The sequence below is a fragment of the Theropithecus gelada genome, chromosome X (genome assembly GCF_003255815.1).
Source record: "Theropithecus gelada isolate Dixy chromosome X, Tgel_1.0, whole genome shotgun sequence".
In the NCBI taxonomy this organism is placed as follows: domain Eukaryota; kingdom Metazoa; phylum Chordata; class Mammalia; order Primates; family Cercopithecidae; genus Theropithecus; species Theropithecus gelada.
This window is the reverse complement of record NC_037689.1, coordinates 10303566-10327473: the sequence shown is the minus strand read 5'-3', so window position 1 is coordinate 10327473 and position 23908 is coordinate 10303566. Positions and strand designations below refer to the sequence as shown.

Genomic DNA, 23908 nt, shown 5'->3' with positions numbered 1-23908 from the left:
CATCCCTTGGTACCTGGTGTGCAGTTATTTGATCTGGCAAATGCCTTTTTTCTCCATCCCTGTCCATAAGGCTACCAGAAGCACTTTGCTTTCAACTGGCAAGGCCAGCTGTACTCTGTCACTATCCTGCCTCAGTGGTATATCAATCAACTCTCCAGTCCTATGTCACAATTTAGTCCACAAAGACTTTGATTGCCTTTCCCCTCCACAGGTATCACACTGGTCTATGACATTGATGACATTATGCTAAGTGGACATAGTGAGCAAGAAGTAGCAACTACTCTAGACTTATTGGTGAGAAATTTCTGTGTCAGAGAGTAGGAAATAAATTCAACAAAAATTCAGGAACCTTCTACTTCAGTGAAATTTCTGGGAGTCCAGTGGTGTGGGGTCTGTCAACATATTCCTTTTTTTTTTTTTTTTTGAGATGGAGTCTCACTCTATCTCCCAGGCTGGTGTGCAATGATGCAATCTTGGCTCACTGCAACCTCCGCCTCCCCGTTCAAGCGATTTTCCTGCCTCAGCCTCCTGAGTAGCTGGGATTACAGGCACGTGCCACCAAGCCCGGCTATTTTTGTATTTTTAGTAGAGACAGGGTTTCACCACATTGGTCAGGCTGGTCTCGAACTCCTGACCTCGTGATCCGCCCGCCTCGGCCTCCCAAAGTGCTGGGATTACAGGCGTGAGCCACTGTGCCCAGTCAATATATTCCTTCTAAGGTGAAGGATAAGTAGTTGCATCTGGCCCCTCCTACAACCAAAAAAGAGGCACAATGCCTAGCAGGCCTATTTGGATTTTGGAGGCAACACATTCCTCATTTGGATGTGTTACACAGGCCCATTTACCAAATGACATGAAAAGCTGCAAGTCTTAAGTGGGGCCCAGAACAGGAGAAGGCTCTACAACACGTCCAGGCTGCTGTGCAAGCTGCTTTGCCACTTGGGCCATAGGACCTAGCAGATCCAGTGGTGCTTGAAGTGACAGTGGCAGAGAGGGATACTGTTTGGAGCTCTTGGCTACATATATATATATATATATATATATCCTATAGGTTAATCACAGCCTAGCCCTTTAGGATTTTGTTTTACTTTATTTTTTGAGACAGGGTCTTGCTCTGTCACCCAGACTGGAGTGCAGTGGCACAATCACAGCTCACTGCAGCCTTGACCTTTCAGGCTCAAGTGATCCTCCCACTTCACCCTCCCTAGTAGCTGGGACTGACTGCAGGTGTGCACCACCACATCTGGCTAACTTTTGTAATTTTTGTAGAGATAGGGTTTCCCCATGTTCCCGAGGCTGGTCTCGAACTCTTGGGCTCAGGCAATCCACCCGTCTCAGCCTCCCAAATGAAACTTGGTGAGCCTCCTTTAGGATTTTGGAGCAAAGCCCTACTATACTCTGCAGATAACTACCCTCCTTTTAAGAAACAGCTCTTGGCTGGGCGTGGTGGATCACTCCTTTAATCCCAGCACCTTGGGAGGTTGAGACCAGCAGATCTCTCTCGAGCACAGGAGTTTGAGACCACCCTGGGCAACATGGCAAAAATCCATCTCTAGGCCAGGTGCAGTGTCTCACGTCTGTAATCCCAGCACTTTGGGAGGCCGAGGTGGGCGGATCACGAGGTCAGGAGATCGACACCATCCTGGCTAACACGGTGAAACCCTGTCTCTACTAAAAATACAAAAAATTAGCCGGGCGTGATGACAGGCGCCTGTAGTCCCAGTACTTAGGAGGCTGAGGCAGGAGAATGGTGTGAACTCAGGAGGCGGAGCTTGCAGTGAGCCGAGATAGCGCCACTGCACTCCAGCTTGGGCAACAGAGCGAGATTCTGTCTCAAAAAATAAAAATAAAAAATAAAAATCCATCTCTACAAAAAAATACAAAAAGTATTAATAGCTGGGTGGGGTGGTGCATGCCTGTAGTCCCATCTACTCAGGAGGCTGAGGTGGGAAGATTGCTTGAGCCCAGGAGGTCGAGGCTGTAGTGAGCTGTAATTGTGCCACTGCAGTCCAGCCTCGGTGACAAAGTGAGACCCTGTCTCAAAAAAAAAAAAAAAAAAAAGAGAGAGAGAGAGAGAAATAGCTGTTGATCTGCTACTGGGTCTTAGTAGAAACTAAATACTTGACCATGGGCCACCAAGTTACATTCCTGCCCATCATGAACTGGGTGTTACCCAACTAACCAAGAGTCGGTGTGCACAGCAGCGCTCCATCGTCGAATGGAAATGGGAAATATGTGATGGGGCCTAAGCAGGCCCTGAAGACACAAGTAAGTTACATGAGGAAGAGGCCTAAATGCCCATGGTCCCCACTCCTTCCACCCTGCCTCGTTTCTCCCAGCCTGAACCTGTGGCCTCATGGTGAGTTCCCTACAATTAGTTGACAGAGAAAGAGAAGACTTGGGCATGGTTTACAGATGGTTCTGCATGTTATGCAGGCACGCTCTGAAAGCAGACAACTGAAACACTATGACCCCTTTCTGAGACATCTCTGAAGGACAGTGGAAAAGGACAGTTGACAAGGGGTGGACTTGTGATGGTAAATTTTATGTGTCAACTTGATAGGGACACAGGGTGCCCTGTTGAATGTTATTTCTGGGGGGATCTGTGAGGGTGTTTCCAGATGAGGTTAGCAAATGAATTGTTGGATTGAGTAAAGCAGATGGCTCTGCCCAGTGTAAATGGGCATCACCCAGTCCACTGAAGGTTGGAATAGAACAAAAAGATGGAGGAAGGTGGAATTTGCTCTGTGACTGCTTGAGGTGGAACACCAGTCCTTTGTCCTTGGCTGGTACTTACACCATCAGCCCTTTGTTTTTTTGTTTTGTTTTGTTTTTTAGAGATGGAGTCTCGCTCCCAGGCTGAAATGCAGTGGCACAATCTTGGCTCACTGCAACCTCCACCTCCCGGGTTCAAGCGATTCTCCTGCCTCAGCCTCCCAAGTAGCTAGGACTAGAGGCATGCACCACCAGGCCCGGATAATTTTTGTATTTTTAGTAGAGATGGGCTTTTGCCATGTTAGTCAAGCTGGTCTTGAACCCCTGACCTCAAGTGATCCGCCCGCCTTGGCCTCCCAAAGTGCTGGGATTGCAGGCGTGAGCCACCATGCCCAGCCAACACCATCAGCCCTTTGGTTCTTGGAACTACACCACTGGCTCTCCTGGGTCTCCAGCTTGCTGATAGCAGATTGTGGAACTTCTCAGCTTCCAAAATCACATGAGCCAATTCCTTATAATATATTACATATTGGTTCTGTTTCTCCTACTGGTTCTGTTTCTCCAGAGAACTCTGACTAATACACCCAGCAATTCCACTTCTAATTCTAGTACTCGGACATGTGCACAGAGCTGTCAGAACAAGGCTGGTAGGAGTAAACAACTAGGAAAATCTTATAAATGTTCACTGATAGCCAAGGACTATTACAGAGTGAAACGAATAATAGGGGGTTCATGTTACAGCACAGAGTGCCCACTGGACATGACACAGAATGGATGGGACTTGTGTGTACCTGTGGGGGTGGGGGTTACCTTCTACAGGATGTGCTACAGGCAGGGAAAAGCAAGGGGGAGTCAGTTACAGTGACCTAGTGCATCTGTGTAGTGTGCACACACACACACTATGTAAACACAGAGAACTGAATCTGGAAGGAAACACCAGAATTTGACCCCAGTGGTCATTTTGGGGAAATGGGGGTGGAGATGATTGCTACAGTCCATGTACTGATGTGTTGTTCAAATTTTTTTTTTTTTTTTTTTTTAAGAGAAAGAGTCTCCTTCTGTCGTCCAGGCTGGAGTACAGTGGCACAATCTCAGCCCACTGCAACCTCTGCCTCCCGGGTTCTAGTGATTCTCGTGCTTCAGCCTCCCAAGTAGCTGGGATTACAGGTGTGTGCCACCATGCCCAGCTAATTTTTGTATTTTTAGTAGAGATAGGGTTTCACCATATTGGCCAGGCTGGTCTCGAACTCCTGACCTCAATTGATCCACCTGCCTTAGCCTCCCAAAGTGCTGGGATTACAGGTGTGAGCCACTGCCCTCGGCCTGTTTTTCAAATCTTTTATACAAACCTGTATTCACATATTATTTGTGTACCTCTTTTTAAAGGAAAATCATATGCTTAAAAACAATATCTGGCCGGGCGCAGTGGCTCACGCCTGTAACCCCAACACTTCAGGAGGCCAAAGGAGGCCAATTGTAGGCAACATAGCAAGACCTCATCCTTACTAAAAATACAAAAATTAGCCAGGTGTGGTAACGCACACCTGTAGTCCCAGCTACCCAAGAGGCTGAGGCAGGAGGATCCCTTGAGCCCAGGAGTTTGAGACTGCACTGAGCCATGATGGCACCAGTGGGCTACAGCATGGGTGACAAAGTGAGATCCTGTCTCAAAAAAACAAAAACAAAACAATATCCACAACACAAAGTGTTTGTGTTGGGGTAACTAGAAACAAAAATCTCAAACTCACATGCTCCAGGGGCCAGACAGGTAACTTGTAAGACAGATGGGGAGCTCAGCAGCTCAGCTCAGGGTAAAGTGAACAACAACCGGGCTGATGAATGTTCTCTGACTCTCAGCAGTGGAAAGTGAGGGTGAGTGGGGAGGAGGAGGAAGACTGCAAATCTCATCCCCCAAAACTCATCCCCCAAAATAATTCAGGAACATCACACCCTGGGGCTCAGAACTTTTTTTTTTTTTTTTTTAAACAGTCTCACTCTATCGCTCAGGCTGGAGTGCAAGGGCACAATCTCAGCTCACTGCAACCTCCGCCTCCCGGGTTCAAACTATTCTCCTGCCTCAGGCTCCTGAATAGCTGGGACTACAGGTGCACACCATCATGCCCGGCTAATTTTTGTATTTTTAGTAGAGATGGAGCTTTACCATGTTGGCCAGGCTGGTCTCAAACTCCTGGCCTCAAGTGATCCGTCCACCTTGGCCTCCCAAAGTGCTGGGATTACAGGCGTCAGACACCGTGCTTGGCCAAGGGGCTCAGAACTCTTAAGAGTTTAGGGATCTTGGCTTGGAAACAGACCCATAATAGGTCAGAGCAGTCATACTCTAACTCAGATAGCTCACAACTTCACACCCCTGACACACACTCTCAAACAGCTCACAGATCTCACACTTTGGAGACATACCCCTAAGTAGAACAGAGGCATCACACCCTAGAATAAAGATCCCCTTAATACTTGGTGGTTTTTCAGTATTATTATTATTATTGAGACGGAGTCTCACTCTGTTGCCCAGGCTGGAGTGCAATGGTGCCATCTCGGCTCACTGAAACCTCCGCCTCCCGGATTCAAGCGATTCTCCTGCCTCAGCCTCCCAAGTAGCTGGGATTACAGGCGCCCGCCACCACGCCTGGCTAATGTTTTGTATTTTTAGTAAAGATAGGGTTTCACCATGTTGTCCAGGCTGGTCTTGAACTCCTGACCTCAGGTGATCCACCTGCTTTGGCCTCAAAGTGCTGGGATTACAGGTGTGAGCCACTGCACCCAGCCTTCAATGTTAACAAGAAGTAATCCCTTACACATCCACTTTAAGCTTTTAATTTCGAGGCCCTGAGTTTAATGTCAAAGTCCTTCCATTTGCACCACCTACCTGTGTCACCTCCCACAGTCCTCAGCCTGTGCCCTCCCATTCCTGCCCCTTGATCTCCAGGTGCTGAGCCAGAGGGTTGTCGGGAGGCCCCTGGACAAAGACACCTACCCTGCCATGCTGCGCCATCTGCCCTCCAGGCTGCCAGTCAAGATGTGGGGCAGGATTTTGGAGAAACAGGTGAACAAAGTGGCCGCTGGGGTTCTGGGGCAAGGGTGTTGACACTGAAGCTAGTCTAGTAACCTGTTTCCCTTCTCTGCCGGCTTCCATTTCCTGTCCTCCTCTCTCCCTTTCTCTTTCAGAGACAAGCAGAGGGCAGCAGAGGCCCATGGAAAGGCCCGGCTCTAAGCCACGGAGGGCCCTGTGCTCAGGTGTGCAGGGCTGGGCCAGGGCTGAGGGCTGGCTCCTCCCCCAGTTTACCAGGGACAGGTGGAGAGATACGAAGGTGACTCACACAGGGTGTCCCTGAAGCTGTCATGATTAAGGCCGTGTGGAGAGAGGCTAAGAAACACAGCACTGGCCGGGCGCGGTGGCTCAAGCCTGTAATCCCAGCACTTTGGGAGGCCGAGACGGGCGGATCACGAGATCAGGAGATCGAGACCATCCTGGCTAACAGGGTGAAACCCCGTCTCCATTAAGAAATACAAAAAACTAGCCGGGCGAGGTGGCGGGCGCCTGTAGTCCCAGCTACTCGGGAGGCTGAGGCCGGAGAATGGCGTGAACCCGGGAGGCGGAGCTTGCAGTGAGCTGAGATCCGGCCACTGCACTCCAGCCTGGGCGACAGAGCGAGACTCCGTCTCAAAAAAAAAAAAAAAAAAGAAACACAGCACTGACCTTGAGCTTTAGGAGAGGAATTCAGAGGCCCCTGGCAACCTGAAGGGGACCTTGAAGAGGACCCTGTAGGAAGACAGAACCATTCCCTGTGGAGGAGGCCAAAGGAGGAAGGACATGGTGTTCCGGGTACTCTGACTATAGGGATTTTATAGGTTGTGGTGAGAAATGAAATGGATTACATTTTTGTAGAGTGTGTAAAACAGGGCTTGGCACACAGTAAGCCTTGTGTGATTACTATGCCTTTTTTTTTTTTTTTTTTTTTGAGACCGAGGTTTGCTCTTGCTGCCCAGGGTGGAGTGCAGCAGTGCGATCTCAGGTCACTGCAACCTCTGCCTCCCAGGTTCGAGCAATTCTTCTGCCTCAGCCTCCCTAATAGGGGATTACAGGCGCACACCACCATGCCCACCTAATTTTTGTATTTTTAATAGAGACAGGATTTCACCATGTAGGCCAGGCTCAAACTCCTGACCTCATGTAATCCACCCACCTCAGCCTCCCAAAGTGCTAGGATTACAGGTGTGAGCCACCGCACTCAGTCCTTTGTGTGATGACTATGTCTTGATCATCATTTTATAAAGCAGGCTTTGTAACTTCACCTCCAAGACCCCGCAGGATCCAGACCCTGCCTTGTCCTCCCACTCATCTCTTACTCACTCTTGGGTTCTGAGCCACGCTGGCCTTCCTGTTCTTGAAGAGAGCCATCCCTGCTCATCCTTGAATTTGCAAGGATGGAGCTCCGAGTCCACAAAGCAGGATCTGGGGAGTGAATCTGAGCTGGCAGGGAACTGAATAATGGGAGGAATAGGTGGAGTTTATTTCCAATAGACTATCAAAATGATACGGATGTGGCCAAAGCAGTGCTTAGGGAAAATCTATAGTTCTAAATGCATAGATCAGAAAAGTAGAAAAGTTGAAAATCAATGACCTGAGCTTCCCTATCAAGAAACTGGGAAAAGAATGGTAAATGGAACCTAAGACAGTAGAAGGAAAGAAATTATAACAGCAGAAACTGGTGAAATAGAAAACAAACATACAATAAAGCCAACAATGTCAAAAGTTGATTCTTTGAACAGAATAATAAAATATTAGCAATGTCTATTTTATCTCGAGAAATTAAGAGAAAATATATAGATTGCCAATTATCAGGAAAGTAAATAGGGTATTGTGACAGATTCTATAGATGTTAGAAGGTTAATAAGGGCTGGGTGCAGTGGCTCATGCCTGTAATCCCAACACTCTGGGAGGCTGAGGAGGGAGGATCGCTTGAGCCCAAGAGTTCAAGACCAGCCTGGGAAACACAGTGAGCCCTCACCTCTACAAAAAAATGAAAAAAGAAAACAAAAAATAGTTGGGCATGGTGGCACACACCTGTAATCCCAGCTACTAGGGAGGCTGAAGTAGGAGGATTGCTTGAGTCCAGGAGGTTGAGGCTGCAGTGAGCTGTGATCATGCCACTGTACTCCAGGCTGGGCAACAAAGCAAGACCCTGTCTCAAAAAGGGAATTAAAAAAGAAAGTTAATAAAATTTTTTTCAACATATGACTTTATTTTCAATGGAGCCAAAATGTTGGTCATTTTCTCTTTCTACAGTTCCTATGTCCATGTGGATCTTTTGTATCCACTGGGAGAGCAGAACTCAGCAACTTCGCTAATGCCTCCTCCGCTCAGGAAAATAGAATGGTACAGGATTTTTTTTTTAGCTGGAGCTCAGTGAAATCAATTGTTTAAAATGGGCTGGTTTCAATGGAACTAAACGCAGTGGAATAGAAAATAATAAAATAGCAAAGGGTAGAATGGAATCCAATTGAATCGAATAGAACAGAATAGAAATTAGTCAGACTTTGTGCCAAGCACTGTCCCTAGTTGTTCCAGTAGATATTTATTTATTGAACAAATATGATTGAACCAGTTGTTTGGGAAAGAGTGGGGAACAAAACAAACAGAAGCCCCTGCTCTTATGAAGCTTACATTCTAGTCAGGGAGACAGGCATTACCATCTGCAAAGGCCCTGAAATGAAAGGTACAAGGGTGGTCCTTATGAGGAACAGGAAAAAGGACAGTGTAGATTGGAGTTCAAGAGCAATGGATGAGACTGTAGAGATGGGGGTCATTGTAACTGAGTCTAGATTTTAAGAAGATAACTACACATCATCATCATCAATCCTTTTATAGCACTTGATATGTATCGGGCATTATTCTATGCCCTTAAAAACTACTTTTTAAAAACTCTCACAATACTCCTATATGTATAAAATCATGCTCATTTTATAGAAGGGGAAACCAAGGCACAGAGAAATTAGAGAAATTATTTAAATGTCAGTCTGGCTCCAGAATCTTTTATTTTTATTTATTTATTTATTTATTTTTTGAGACATGGTCTTGCTCTGTCACCCAGGAGTCTGGTTGCGTGATCATAGATCATTGCAATCTCTGGTCCCAGGCTCAAGTGATCCTCCCACCTCAGGCCCCCAAGTAACCGGAACTACACGTGAGCGTCCCCCAACCTAGCTAATTTTTGTATTTTTTTGTAGATACAGGGTCTCACTGTGTTGCCCAGGCTGATCTCAAACTCCTGGGTTCTAGGGATCTGCCTGCCTCAGCCTCCCAAAGTGCTGAGATTCCAGGCGCCACCGCCAGAATCTATTCTTTTAAGCACTATACTCCATTGCTTATAGTGCCAGACCACAGGTGCTTTATAATCCTGTAGCAGAGATACTGTAAATACACAAATTACTAAATAATTCAAGTCAAGAGAAAGATCTGATGGGAAGTGTGCTGACAGCGGGAAAGTGGAAGGGGTGGTAGTAGTCCTCCCTCTGGGTGTCAAGGTGGATCTGTAAACACGCATGCCCAGAAGCCTTCATTTCTTCTGAGATGCCCCCTTCTTGTCCTGTTCTCTGTGACTGAAGCTGCAGAATGAGAAAGGAGGGGGCTGGGTAAAATTGGCCAATTCACGGAACTGGGCCTCCTCTGTGTCTTGTCACTTCTTGGAAAAGAGATGAATTCTATTTAGGGGAAAACAGGGAGGGCATTGTCTTGGTCTCCACTCCACTAATCTTCACTTCTGGAAGAGGAGAAAGGGAACAAGAAGGCCAGGTGCAGTGGCTCACCCCTGTAATCCCAGCACTCTGGGAGGCCAAGGCAGGCAGATCACTTCAGGTCAGGAGTTTGAGACCAGCCTGATCAAAATGGTGAAACCCTGTCTCTACTAAAAATACAAAAATTAGCTGGGCATGGTGGCGCACACCTGTAGTCCCAGCTACTCAGGAGGCTGAGGCAGGAGAATCGCTTGAAGCCAGGAGGCGGAGGTTGCAGTGAGCTGAGATTGTGCCACTGCACTCCAGCCTGGGCAACAGAGTGAGACTCTGTCTCAAAAAAAAAAAAAAAAGGAAAAAAAGAAAAGAAAGGGAACAAGAAAACAGTGGAGAGTGGCCATGGCAGACAGGTGGGCTCTCGTGAATCCACACATGGGCAGTAAGACTCTACCAATAAGTATTCTCTCAGGCCTTTCCCCTTGAAAGAGGGTGAGGAGGAAGTAGAGTAATTGGGGAGGTAGGGGGAGGTAAGGAGAAGAAAACACGGGCGTGACAAGTGGCAATGTGGTCTCCTCTGACTTTTTTTTCTTTTTTTAGTCGTGGAGGGACAGCAGTCAGACCCCTCCCCCATGTCTTATCCGTAGACTTGACCACATCGTGATGACGGTGAAGAGCATCAAAGACACCACCAAGTTTTATTCCAAGATCCTGGGCATGGAGGTCGTGACTTTTAAGGTAACCACTTTCCCAAATGCCAAAATTCAGGTGGGCTAAAATTTGTTGATAACACTTTAACATATAACTTAACTCTAAAAGGAAAACCACGGGAAATCTGAGAGAAAATATAAAGAGATCAATAGAGGAGATTCCAGATTGAATATATGGGCTTCCAGAGAGACAATGGAGAAAAAGGAGAGGAGGAAATTATCATAGAAACAATACAAGAGAACTCTGCAGTCGCCACATGAAAAAGGTTAACCAAGTATCCAGCATGTTGACACTTAAATGGATCCTTATGAAATTATAGAACATCAAACTGAAAAAGTAGATGCTAAGAGCTTTCATAGAGATTAAAAAGTAGATTATCTACAAAGGAAAAAAACAAACAAACAAATATCAGATTTTCCAAGACACCAGAGACCAAAAGATAAAAGGACACCTTCAAGACTCTGAGGGGAAAAATTTCCACCTAGAATTCTATGTCCAACCAAACTATTAACCAAAGGTAAATGTAGGGGCCAGGTGTGGTGGCTCATGCCTGTAATCCCAGCACATTGGGAGGCCGAGGTGGGTGGATCACTTCAGGTCAGGAGTTTGAGACCAGCCTGACCAACATAGCAAAACCTCGTCTCTACTAAAAATACAAAAATTTGCCATGCATGCTGGTGCACGCCTGTAATCCCAGCTACTTGGGAGGCTGAGGCATGAGAATTGCTTGAGCCTGGGAGGCAGAGGTTGCAGTGAGCCGAGATTGCACCACAGCACTATCTAGTCTGAGTGACAGAGCAAGACTGTATAAAAAAAAACCAACCAAACAAACAAAAAGGTAAATGTAGAATAAAAGCATTTTTAGTCATGCGAAGTCTTAGAAAATTTCCCACTTGCTTTGAAAATTACTTAAGGGTATGCTATATCAAAATGGGGGACTGGCCGGGCACGGTGGCTCATGCCTGTAATCCCAGCATTCTGGGAGGCAGAGGTTGCAGTGAGCCGAGATTGCACCACTGCACTCCAGCCTGGGTGACAAAGCAAGACTCCATTTCAAAAAAAAAAGATGACTAATCTCAGAATATGGAAGTCAGGCCACAACAGATCCCAAGAGGAGGATCCCAGAAAGGCACTTAGAGAACAATCAGTCCAGTTTGGTACAGGTGTAAGAAAGACCCCAGGAAAGACAGATCCAAGGGAAAAAAGAGGTTTCCAGAGATTGAACTATCCTTGAGAATTTGGAACAACTTCAAAAAAGGCAAATGCAAAGAAAGCAAAAAATGCCTAAGATGTGCTTCAGTAAGTGAATGGCTATATCAACTGTGGCACATCCAGACAATGAAATATTATTCAGTGATAAAAATAAATGGATTATCTGCCAGGTGCGGTGGCTCACGCCTGTAATCCCAATACTTTGGGAGGCTGAGGCGGGTGGACCACCTGAGTCAGGAGTTTGAGACCAGCCTGGCCAACATGGTGAAACCCCATCTCCACTAAAAATACAAAAATTAGCCAGGCATGGTGGCGGGTGCCTGTAATCCCAGCTACTCAGGAGGCTGAGGCAGGAAAATCACTTGAACCCAGGAGGCAGAGGTTGCAGTGAGCCAAGATTGCGCCATTGCACTCCAGCCTGGGTGACAGAGCAAAACTCTGTCTCAAATAGATAAATTAATTAAATAAAATAAATGGACTATCAATCCATGAAAAGACATGGAGGAAACTTAAGTGCCTATTACTAAGTAAAAGAAGTGGGGGAGGCTGTGCATATGTGGGGGCAAGGTGTATATATCCCTATACCTTCTGTTCACTTTTGCTGTGGACCTAAAACCGCTCTAAAACAATTAAGTACACATGAACACCTCCCCCCCCCCCACACACACACACATATAACTTAAATAGAAAGGGCTCGAGGAATCACAAACAGGAGAAGAAAAATTTTTTTAGACATGGTCTCGCTCTGTTGCCCAGGCTGGACTGCAGTGTTGCGATCATGGCTCACCACAGCCTGAACCTCCTGGACTCAGGTGCTTCTCTTGCCTCACCCTCCTGAGTAGCTGAGACTGTAGGCACGTGCCACCACATCTGGCCAATTTTTTCTATTTGGGTAAAAATGTTAAATCTAACATGGAACCTTATGCAGAAATGTAGTATTATGCAACATCAGACTGGATGTGTACACAGCAACATGAATGGGTCTTGAAAAGAACGTGCTGAGTGAAAAATGAAGAAACAATCAGGTCTACAGCATGCTACCCTTTACAATACACACACATAAAACAGTAACACACTTTTTACAGCAATTTATGAAAACCCAAGGATACACATCAAACACATTATAATGGTTGCTTAAGGTAGAGATGGGAATGGAGAATGAAGAGAAAAAGATAAATAAAACAAGAGATAGTCCTTGCGTGGGCCAATGGTGACAACGAGGTGTATGATGCCTCAACCTCTGTACTTGGACACAATGGAGTGAAATTTCAGAACATTCGGATTAAGAAAAATCCTAAAGCTGCAGTAGTGGAAGATGGATGTATCACCAACCAAATAATAGAAAATGCAGATGAACATCAGACTTCTTAACAGCAACACCACATTTGGGGAAGACAATGAAGCAACATATTTAAAAGGCTATGGGAAAATAAGCTGCAACCTACAATTGTACACTGAGCCAAACTATCTTCAAGTCCAAAAGTGAAATAAAATCGGCCAGACGTGGTGGCTCACACCTGTAATCCCAACACTTTGAGAGGCTGAGATGGGTGGATCACTTGAAGTCAGGAGTTCAAGACCAGCCTGGACAACATGCTGAAACCCTATCTCCACTAAAAATACAAAAATTACCCAAGCATGGTGGCTTGCGCCTGTAGTCCCAGCTACTCGGGAGGCTGAGGCAGGAGAATCGCTTGAACTCAGGAGGCAGAGGTTGCAGTGAGCCAAGATCTCACCATTGCACTCCAGCCTGGGTAACAGAGCGAGACTCTGTCTCAAAAAAAAAAAAAAAAAAAAAAAAGAAAAGTGAAATAAAGTCATTTTCTGATTGAATGGATGTGGTATCATTCATAGTGATATAAAAGAGATAGAAAAAGAAAAAAAAAATGGCACATGTTGAGAGGTCCAGGAGAGGGAGGAGCCATGAAGAACATGGCAGGGCTGTGAGTTAGTCTGTAGTTGATCTACAAAAATAAACTTGCAGCCAGGCGTAGTGGCTCATGCCTGCAATCCCAACACTTTGAGAGGATGAGGCAGGAGGATCGCTTGAGCTCAGGAGTTGGAGTCCAGCCTGTGCAACATACTGAGACTATTGTCTCCACAAAAAAAAAAAAAAAAGTTTTATAATTAGCCAGGCATGGTGGTGCGCACCTGTAATCCCAGCTACTCAGGAGGCTGAGGCAGGATTGCTTGAGGCCAGGAAGTCAAGGCTGCAGTGAGCCATGATTGCACCATTGCATTCCAGCCTGGGTGACAGAACGAGACTCTGTCTCTTAAAAAAATTAAATAAATAAAATAAACATGCAAGTGGGTTATTTAAAGATTGTAAAGGAGCTAAAAGAGAAACTAAAAATGATAATCAAATTGTGTTGGAAGAGGTAGTAATGTGAATGAGCTAAATTCTCATTTATCATAGCAGGGAGATGATAGGAAATATCTCAAGTTGCTAAATCAAGAAATAGTGATGCGGCTGGGCACACTGGCTCACACCTGTAATGCCAGCACTTTGGGAGGTTGAGGTGGGGATCACTTGAGCCAGGAGTTCGAGACCAGCCTGGGCAACATGGGGAGACCCGGTCTCTACAAAAAATAAAAAAATTAGCCAGGCATGGTGGGGTGTGCCTGTGGTCCCTGCTACTCAGAGGCTGAGGCTGCAGGATTACTTGAGCCTGGGAGGTTGAGGCTGCAGTGAGCCATGATCACTGCCCTGAAGCCTGGGCAACAGAGCAAGATCCTGTCTCAAAAAAAAAAAAAAAAAAAAAAGACCAGCCACAGTGGCTCACGCCTGTAATCTCAGTACTTTGGGAGGCCGAGGTGGGCAGATCACCTGAGGTCAGGAGTTCGAGACCAGCCTGGCCAACATAGAAAACCCCATCTCTACTAAAAATATAATAATTAGCTGGACATGGTGGCGTGCGTCTGTAGTCCCAGCTACTCCGGAGGCTGAGGCACAAGAATCACCTGAACCAGGAATGTGGAGGTTGCGGTGAGCCAAAATTGTGCCACTGCACTCCAGCCTGGGCAACAGAACAAGACTCTGTCTCAAAAAATAATAATAAATAAATAAATAAACAGTGGTGCATCAGTTAGGGACTTTGGAGGCACATAGGAGAAAACTCAACTAACTAACTGTGGGTTAAACAAGACAGAGTTTTCTTTTCCTCTCACTGAACAACCAGTCCAGAGGTAGTCAGGTCATGGGCAGTGGCTGGGAAGCAAGAGGAAGTGAATGGGCAATAAGAGCCAGCACAGTGGTCCCGGAAGCCCCACCCACACCTCTGCCTGCATCTCATTACCCAGTCCAGCTAACGTGGCCTCCGGACGTGCTGGGAAATGTAGGTTTTTTAAGTTGGGCACACAGTTGACCCCACTGAAATTTCTGTTGTTTATAAGAAATAAAGGGGAAATGTATACTCGGTAGGCAAATTCCTATCTCTGCCTTGGGTGGTATAAGCACTATTTGGAGATACGGAAATAATTTCAGGGAGAAATGAACTCGTACACTTGCCTCTAGGGAATGAGACTTGGGTGGGGCAAAAGGTTGTTGTGTAGTAGCCCCATTCTAGTTTTTATTTTTTTAAAACCTTGTTGGGATGGGTGGAAAGGCTTCATCTCACACTCACCTTGGAGGTTTAATTCTAGGCTGTTGTCTCTGCCCTTCCCCGCCAAGTAGGAAGACCGGAAAGCACTGTGTTTTGGAGACCAGAAATTTAACCTCCACGAGGTGGGAAAGGAATTTGAACCCAAAGCTGCTCACCCGGTTCCTGGCTCCCTGGACATATGTCTGATAACAGAGGTGCCTTTGGAGGAAATGATCCAGCACCTCAAGGTGAGTGGGACTTCTCTTCTTTTTGCAAAAGCTGCTGCAAACACAGTGAAAACAGAAGCATGACCCAGAGAGGTAACGAGTTTTACCACAACCAGATAATGTCTGCACACAGTTATGTACTCACTATTTTGACTGACATAATTTTTTCATGTAAATAAATGTATTTAAAAAGGAAACTAAGCATCCCCATTGTAAAACAAACCAACAAGAAACAAAAAACCTACATTTATACACTTACTTTTTTTTTTTTTTTAGATAGTCTTGCTCTGTCGCCCAGGCTGGAGTGCAGTGGCGTGATCTCAGGGTCACTGCAACCTGCACCTCCCAGGTTCAAGCGATTCTCCTGTCTTAGCCTCCCAAGTCGCTGGTACTACAGGCGCGTGCCACCACACCTGGCTAATTTTTGTAGTTTTAGTAGAGACGGGGTTTCACCATGTTGGCCAGGATGGTCTCAAACTCCTGACCTCAAGTGCTCCACCCACCTTGGCCTCCCAAAATGCTGGCATTACAGGCATCAGCCACGTGCCCAGCCCTAAATATATTTATATAAAAAGAAAATGTTCATCTAAGTACACGAAAAACCCATTATGTCTTGGCATAAAGGAAAAGTAACTGTAAAAACCAACAGCTATAAAAGCATAACAATGTCATTAGATTCTAGCCACTTCCATTCCCTGTACTCCCTGGCCCTGACATTACAAAGGGAGATATAGCAGGTGGTTAAAGAGATACTAAGAACTTGTTAGCATCCACCTTCTTTGTATAACAAGAAGGACTGCAAGAAGATTGAAGAGGGAATAATTTCTGATTTGCTGTTATTTAATCCAGTGTCTCTGTAATACTTAAAATGATGTCATCTAGAAGAGGCATTGGCTGGGCATGGTCACTCACGCCTGTAATCCCAGCACTTTGGGAGGCTGAGGTGGGAGGATCATTTGGGCCAGGAGTTCCAGACCAACCTGGGCAACATAGTGAGATCCCATCTCCACAAAAAATAAAAAAATTAGCCAGGCATGGTAATGCATGCCCGTAATCCTAGCTACTTAAGAGGGTGAAGTGAGAGGATCACTTGAGCCCAGGAAGTTGAGGCTGCAGTGAGCTATGATCATGCCACTGCACTCCAGCCTGGGTGATACAGCAAGACCCTGTCACTAAAAAATTAAAATAAGGCCAGGAGCACAGTGGCTCGTGCCTGTAATCCCAGTGCTTTAGGAGGCCAAGGAGGGAGGATCACTTGAACCCAGGAATTTGAGACCAGCCTGGGTAACATGGTGAGACCCTGTGTCTACATAAAATACAAAAAAAATTAGCTGGACGTGGCAGTGTGTGCCTATAGTCTCAGCTACTTGGGTGGCTAAAAGGTAGGAGGATTGTTTGAGCCCGGGTGGAGGCTGTAGTGAGCTGTGATCGCACCACTGCATACTAGTCAGGGTGACAGAGCAAGGCCCCGCCTCTACAATAAATAAAGGGATATTAGTTTCCCTTTTGCAGAACACGGATTGAGGTCTTATATATATTCTGTGCAAATAACCTACACGCCTTCTTTGGGAAGTGTCAGTGAAAAAGACTGGTTTGGAAGGAAAATGGGTGAAGCATAGGGGTTCAGAGTATGGTCGTTGACCCAGACTACCTGGGTTCGAATTCTGGTTCTGCCACTTACTAGATAATACTAGGCACTATTATCCTTCCCATTTTACAGATGAGGAGACCAAGGTACAGGGTAGTTAGGTACTGTGCCCAAGGCCATCTAGCTGATAAGTGGCTGGAACAGAGTGATGGGGGGAGGATGATAGGAGATGAGGTCAGAAAGATACAGTGGTGTTCTAAGGTCTTCTGGGCCACTATAAGGAATTAAATTTTACAGACCGGGTGCAATGGCTCATGCCTGTAATTCCAGCACTTTAGGCGGGCAGATCACTTGAGGTCAGGAGTTCGCGACCAGCCTGGGCAGCATAGCAAGACCTCATCTCTATGAAAAATAGCTGGGCATGGAGGCATGTGCCTGTAATCGCAGCTACTCAGGAGGCTGAGGTGGGAGAATTGCTTAAGCCCGGGAGGCAGCAGAGGTTGCAGTGAGCTGAGATCTCACCACTGCACTCCAGCCTGGGCAACAGAGTGAGACTCTGTCTCAAAAAAAAAAAAAAAAAAAAAAGAATTAAATTTTGGTCTCACACACTTTGATGAATGACTTTTGTCTTTTCTTCCCACCTCAGGCTTTTGATGTCCCTATTGAGGAGGGGCCAGTCCCCAGAACAGGGGCAAAAGGGCCTATTATGTCCATCTACTTCCGAGACCCCGACAGAAATCTGATTGAGGTGTCAAACTACATCTCCTCGTGATGGAGGCACATTCTGTCCTCCTCCTCCATTCTGTCCCCCTCGATGTCGCCCTCTCCTTTCCTTCCTGCAAACCCCCACCCAGGCCCAGAGACCTCTGAGGACTGAGGACTTAGGCACTTCACACATCCTGCTCAGGGGGGGACCCAAGACAGGTTTGGGACCAAACCTACATGTCTGTATGTCATCCAAACTGGGCTAATAAATGCATAACCTCTCTACGAATACGGGATCTTCGTTATTGTATTGGAGCCATGCATGGGTGTTTATGTAAGGTGTGAGATCTCTGAGCTATTCGGTCGGAGGCCTATGACCAGGGTATGACACCTCTGAGCACGGAATCTAGGATCATCCCCTTGGGATTCAAGGCTCCTGACAGATTTCTCCTTGTCAGTGACGCCATCATCTTCATCTTTTCCTACCTCGCCTCACTCCTCCAGTTGCTGCCTGCTGTTTCCTCCATTCCTGGGCCTCGCAGAATCCCAGGATCTCTCATTCCCATCAGACCTTCCAGGACCAGCATCAGGCGATACTACCTCTTCCCGGAGAGCCTTCTCTAGTCTCACTCTCAGGGTATTTAGCACTTTCTACCTTTGGATCTAGTAGATCGAAGAGTTCAAGACCAGCCTGGGCAACATAGTGAAACCCTCCCCTCCACAAAATAAATAAATAAATAAATAAATAAACCAAATCATCTCAATTGAAGCATAGCTCATGGCAGGGTAGGCGGGACAAGGTCAAATTTCCTCTGTTTCTGTGCCCCTCCATCATTCAGTCAACTAAAAATGTATGTTAAGCACCTACTGTGTGCCAGGCACTGTTCCAGGCACTGGAGAGACAGCATTGAGCAAAAGAGATAAGCATACCTCTGTTTGTGGAATTGCCATTCTAGTGGGAGAGATAGAAAATAAATAAAACTAAGTAGGTAAAATATTAAGTATGTTACAGGTTGATAAATGGTTTGGAGAAAAAGAAAACACGGAAAAGAGGGAAGGCAGATAAAAACTGTTGGGGCAGGTTGGACACAGTGGCTCATCCCTGTAATCCCAGCACTTCGGGGGGCCAAGGCAGGCGGATCACTGAGGTCAGGCGTTCGAGACCAGCCCAACCAACATGGCAAAACCCCGTGTCTACTAAAAATACAAAAATTAGCCGGGCGTGGTGGCCTATGTCTGTAGTCCCAGCTACTCGGGAGGCTGAGGCACCAGAATTGCTTAAACCCAAAGGCAGAGGTTGCATGAGCCGAGATCGCGCCACTGCACTCCTTCCTGGGTGACAGAGCGAGACTCTGACTTGAAAAAAAAGAAATTGCTGGGGCAGCTTCTGATGTCTAATGAGGTGGTCCCGGAAAGTGTGACTGAGAAGGGTCTTGAGCACAGATCTGAAGAGATGAGTAAGTCACACAGCTAGCCAGTGGAGGAAGGGCACACCAGGCAGAGGCATCGGCCAGTGCAAAGGCCCTAATGCATGAATGTGCCTGGTGTGTGTGAGGAACAGCAAGGAAGTCAGTGGGGGAAGCAAGCAGTATAGATGGGTGGGGTCTGGCAGGCCAGGGCAAGGGCTTTGTCTTTTACTCTGAGTGACAGGCAGCTGAAGGAAGGTTGTGGACAGAGGAGGGACGTGATCTGATTTTTTTTTTTTTTTTTTTTTTTTTTGAGACAGAGTCTCACTCTGCCGCCCAGGTTGGAGTGCAATGGCCGGATCTCGGCTCACTGCAAGCTCCGCCTCCCGGGTTTACGCCATTCTCCTGCCTCAGCCTCCCGAGTAGCTGGGACTACAGGCGCCCGCCACCGCACCCGGCTAGTTTTTTGTATTTTTTAGTAGAGACGGGGTTTCACCGTGTTAGCCAGGATGGTTTCGATCTCCTGACCTCGTGATCCGCCCGTCTCGGCCTCCCAAAGTGCTGGGATTACAGGCTTGAGCCACCGCGCCCGGCCGGGACGTGATCTGATTTAGGATTTAACAGGCTCCCTCTGGCCACTGCATGGAAAATATACTGTCAGAGCGAGGGTGGAAACAGGCGATCAGTGAAGGGGAGGCCACTGCAGTGGTCCACGCAAGTGTGATGGTGGGACACGGGAAGTGATTTTTATTTGTTTGGGGTTTTTCCTTCTTTTTTTTTTTTTTTGGTAGAGTCGGGGTCTCACTATGTTGCTCAGGCTGGTGTCGAACTCCTGGCCTCAAGAGATCCTCCTGCCGGGCGCGGTAGCTCACATCTATAATCCCAGCACTTTGGGAGGCTAAGGCGGGCAGATTACGAGGTCAGGAGATCAAGACTATCTTGGCTAACAGCCTGGGTGACAGAGCCAGACCTGTCAAAAACAAAAAACAAAAAAAACCCAGAAAACCTGCTACAGTTTTTGTTTCTTCTTTCTTTCCTTCCTTCCTTCCTTCCTTCTTTCCCTCCCCCATCCCTCCCTTTCTTTCCTTCCTTTCCTCCTTTCCTTTCCCTTCCCTTTCCTTCCTTCCCTTCCCTTTCCTTTCCTTTCCTTCTTTTTTCCACTGCCGGAAAATGCTACAGGTTTTAGGAAAACCTTTTACATACTAAAACTCATATCCTTATACTCCCTCTCTTCGCAGCACTTTTGGGGCTCCTTGGTGGTTCATTCACAGGGTCTGGCTGAACTACCCTCTGAAGACTATTTAGCGACCAGAGTCCAGAAGACCAGGGGCTCCTTTACTTCAAGAGACTCTCACACATGCTCCTTTATCCATCACTCCTTCACTCAGGAATCCGCACACTTTCCTTCCCACTTGCCTGACTCATCTGCCTGTCCCTTCTCTTGTTTTAGAATCCGAAATGTCCTCAGGCCTCTTCTCTAGCTGACATCCTCTTTTTCGGGAACTCATCCAGTCCCTATCTTCAAAATATCTCCAGAATCTAACCATTAAAAAAAAATCATCTCCTGGCTGATTTGGCCACTGCACTCCAGCCTGGGCAACAGAGCGAGACTCTGTCTCAAAAAAAAAAAAAAAAAAAAATCATCTCCTGGCTGGGTGCAGTGGCTCACGCCTGTAGTCCCAGCAGTTTGGGAGGTTGAAGCAAGAGGATTTTTTTTTTTTTTTTGAGACGGAGTCTCGCTCTGTCGCCCAGGCTGGAGTGCAGTGGAACAATCTCGGCTCACTGCAAGCTCCGCCTCCTGTTCACGCCATTCTCCTGCCTCAGCCTCCCGAGTAGGTGGAACTACAGGCGCGTGCCACCACGCCCGGCTAATTTTTTGTATTTTCAGTAGAGACGGGGTTTCACCATGTTAGCCAGGATGGTCTTGATCTCCTGAGCTTGTGATCTGCCTACCTCGGCCTCCCAAAGTGCTGGGATTACAGGCATGAGCCACTGTGCCCAGCCCCGGCAAATTTTTAAATTTTTTGTAGAAACAGGGTCTCGCTATGTTGCCCGGGCTGGCTTCAAACTCCTGGGGTCAAGGGATCCTCCCACTTCAGCCTCCCAAAGTGCTGGGATTACAGGCATGAGCCACCAAGCCCAGCCAGGTTTTCTGCCTCATTCTAAAAGACAATTTGCCATGGACCCAGACATTATATGCCCGGAGATGGATGATTTATGGATGAAAGGAAAGAGAAAATGAAGGAATAGAGGAAGGAAGGAAGGAACAGACGGGTGGATGGGTGAGTGGGTAGGTAGATGAATAAATGGGTAGATGCTCTGATATTTCCTCCCTCCTCCCCTGAGAAACTCCTTCACAGTTGTGCAGAGAGAGAGGAATATGAGTTTATAAATTGCAGATTTGTTATAATAGGGAAAGAAACTAGAAACAATGCAAATGTTCATCAACAGATGAATGGTTAAACAAAATGTGGTATATCCGTTCCATGGAATATTACTTTCAATAAAAGGGAACGAACTTATGAGGCCAGCATTACTCTGATGAGAAAACCAGACAAAGACATCACAAGAAAACTACAGACCAATATCTCTTATAAGTATAGATGCAAAAATCCTCAATAAAATACAAGTAAGTAGAATCCAGCAACATATAAAAGGATTATACACCACGGCCAAGTGGGATTTATCCTAAGAATGCAAAGTTTGGTCAACTAATGGAAATCAATCAATATAATGCATTATATTAATATAATAAAGAACAAACACCACGTGATCTTTTCAGGAGATGCAGAAAAAACGTTTGACAAAATTCAACACTCCTTCATGATAAAAACACTCAACAAACTAGGAATAGAAGAGAACTTCCTCAACCTGATAAAGGACACCCACAAAAAACCCACAGCTAACATCATACTTAATGCTGAAAGTTGGAAAGGAACAACACAAGGATTCCCCTTCTCACCACATCTTTTCAACATTGTACTGGATGCTCTAGCTGGGGCAATTAGGCAATAAAAAGAAATAAAAGGTATCCATATTGGAAAGGAAGAAGTAAAACTATCCCTCTATGCAGATGACATGATTTTATACATAGAAAATATTAAAGAATCCACAACAAAACCATTAGAGCACCATTAGTGCATAACCATTAGAGCAAGGTTGCAGGATATGAGATTTTGTATGATTCAAGATCATACAAAGCTTAACCATATATGCTAGCAATTAACAATCCAAAAGTGAAATTAAGAAACTATTCCATTTACAATAGCTTCAAAATGAATAAAATACTTAGTAATAAAATGAATGAAAGAAGGGCAAGATTTACACACTGAAAACTATAAAATATTATTGAAAGAACTTAAAGAAGACCTAAATAAATGGAAAGACATCACATGTTCGTGGACTGGAAGACTTTATAGTGTTAAGATGGCAATACTCCCCCAATTGATCTATAGGCTTGATGCAATCCCTATCAGAATCCCAGCTTGCTCCTTTGCAGAACTGACAAGCTGATTCACATGGGAGTGCTAGGGGCCCAAAATACAACAATCTTGAAAAAGAAAAACAAAGTTGGAGGACTTGCACCTCCCAGTTTAAAAACTTACTATATAGCTACAGTAATCAAGACCATGTGCTACTGGCATTAAAACATACATATAAATTAACGAAATAGAATTGAAAGTCCAGAAATAAATTCATACATTATAGGCAACTGATTTTTTTGAGACAGGGACTTGCTCTGTTGCCCAGTCACAAACACAGCTCACTGCAGCCTCAAACTCCTGGGCTAAGTGATCCTCCCACCTCAGCCTCCCAAGTAGCTGGGACTACAAGCATGCACCATCATGCTCAGCTAATTTTTTAAAAACTTTTTGTAGAGACAGGGTCTCACTGTGTTGGACAGACTGAACTCCTGGGTTCAAGTGATCCTCCCACCTTAGCCTCCCAAAATGCTGGGATTACAGGTGTTAGCCACTGTGTCCAGCCAGCAATTGATTTTTGACAAGTGTACCAAGACCATTCAATGGGGAAAGAATGCTCCTTTCAACAAATGGTGCTGAGACAGCTGAGTATCCACATGCAAAAGAATAAAGTGGGACCCCTTCCTCATACCATATACAAAAAACAACTCAAAACAGATCAAATACCTAAATATAAGAGCTAAAACCATAAAACTTTTAGAATGGGGGTCCCCAACTCCCGGGCCACAGACCCATCTGTGGCGTCTTAGAAACTGGGCCACACAGCAGGAGGTGAGCTGTAGCTTGCTGCCATTCATGAAGCTGAGCCCTGCCTCCTGTCAAATCAGCTGCAGCATTGGATTCTCTTAGGAGCTGAAACCCTATTGTGAACTGTGCATGCGAGGGATCTAGTTGTGCGCTCCTTATGAGACTCTAATATAATGCGCTTGAATCATCCTGAAAACATCCCCACTTCTGTGGAAAAAAACTGTCTTCCATGAAACCAGTCCCTGGTGCCAAAAAAGGTTAGGGACTGCTACTTTAGAAGAAAACAGGCATAAGTCTTTGTGACCTTGGATTAGGCAATGGTTTTTAGACATGACATATAAAGCATAAGCAGCCAACGAAAAAATAGATACATTGGAGTTCATCAAAACTATAAGCTTTCTGGCCGGACGCAGTGGCTCACGCCTGTAATCTCACCACTTTGTGAGGCTGAAGTGAGTGGACTGCTTGAACTCAGGTGTTCAAGACCAGCCAGGGCAACAAGGTGAAATCCTGTCTCTGCAAAAAGTACAAAAATTAGCCAGGAATGGTGGCATGCACCTGTAGTCCCAGTTACTTGGGGGACTGAGGCAGGAGGATCACTTGAGCCTGGGAGGTCAAGGCCTCAGTGAGCCACGTTCACCCCCACTGTACTCCAGCCTGGGCGACAAATTGAGACTCTGTCTCAAAAAAAAAAAAAAAAAAAGTGAAAAGACAACCTATAGAAGACAATATTTGAAAATCACATATCTAAAAAGAGTCTAGTATCCAGAGAACATAAAGAACTCTTACT

At 45.9% G+C, this 23908-nt stretch overlaps 1 protein-coding gene across 1 annotated transcript; it reads left to right on the top strand.

Moving 5' to 3' along the window:
- Positions 1–5675: 5675 nt before the first annotated feature.
- On the top strand, positions 5676–17766 carry GLOD5 (glyoxalase domain containing 5). The gene is made up of 4 exons (XM_025373050.1): positions 5676–5773; positions 10060–10197; positions 15056–15211; positions 17425–17766. The coding sequence occupies exons 1-4, from the start codon at positions 5711–5713 to the stop codon at positions 17548–17550; spliced, it is 483 nt and encodes a 160-aa protein (XP_025228835.1). The 5' UTR covers positions 5676–5710; the 3' UTR covers positions 17551–17766.
- Positions 17767–23908: the final 6142 nt, after the last annotated feature.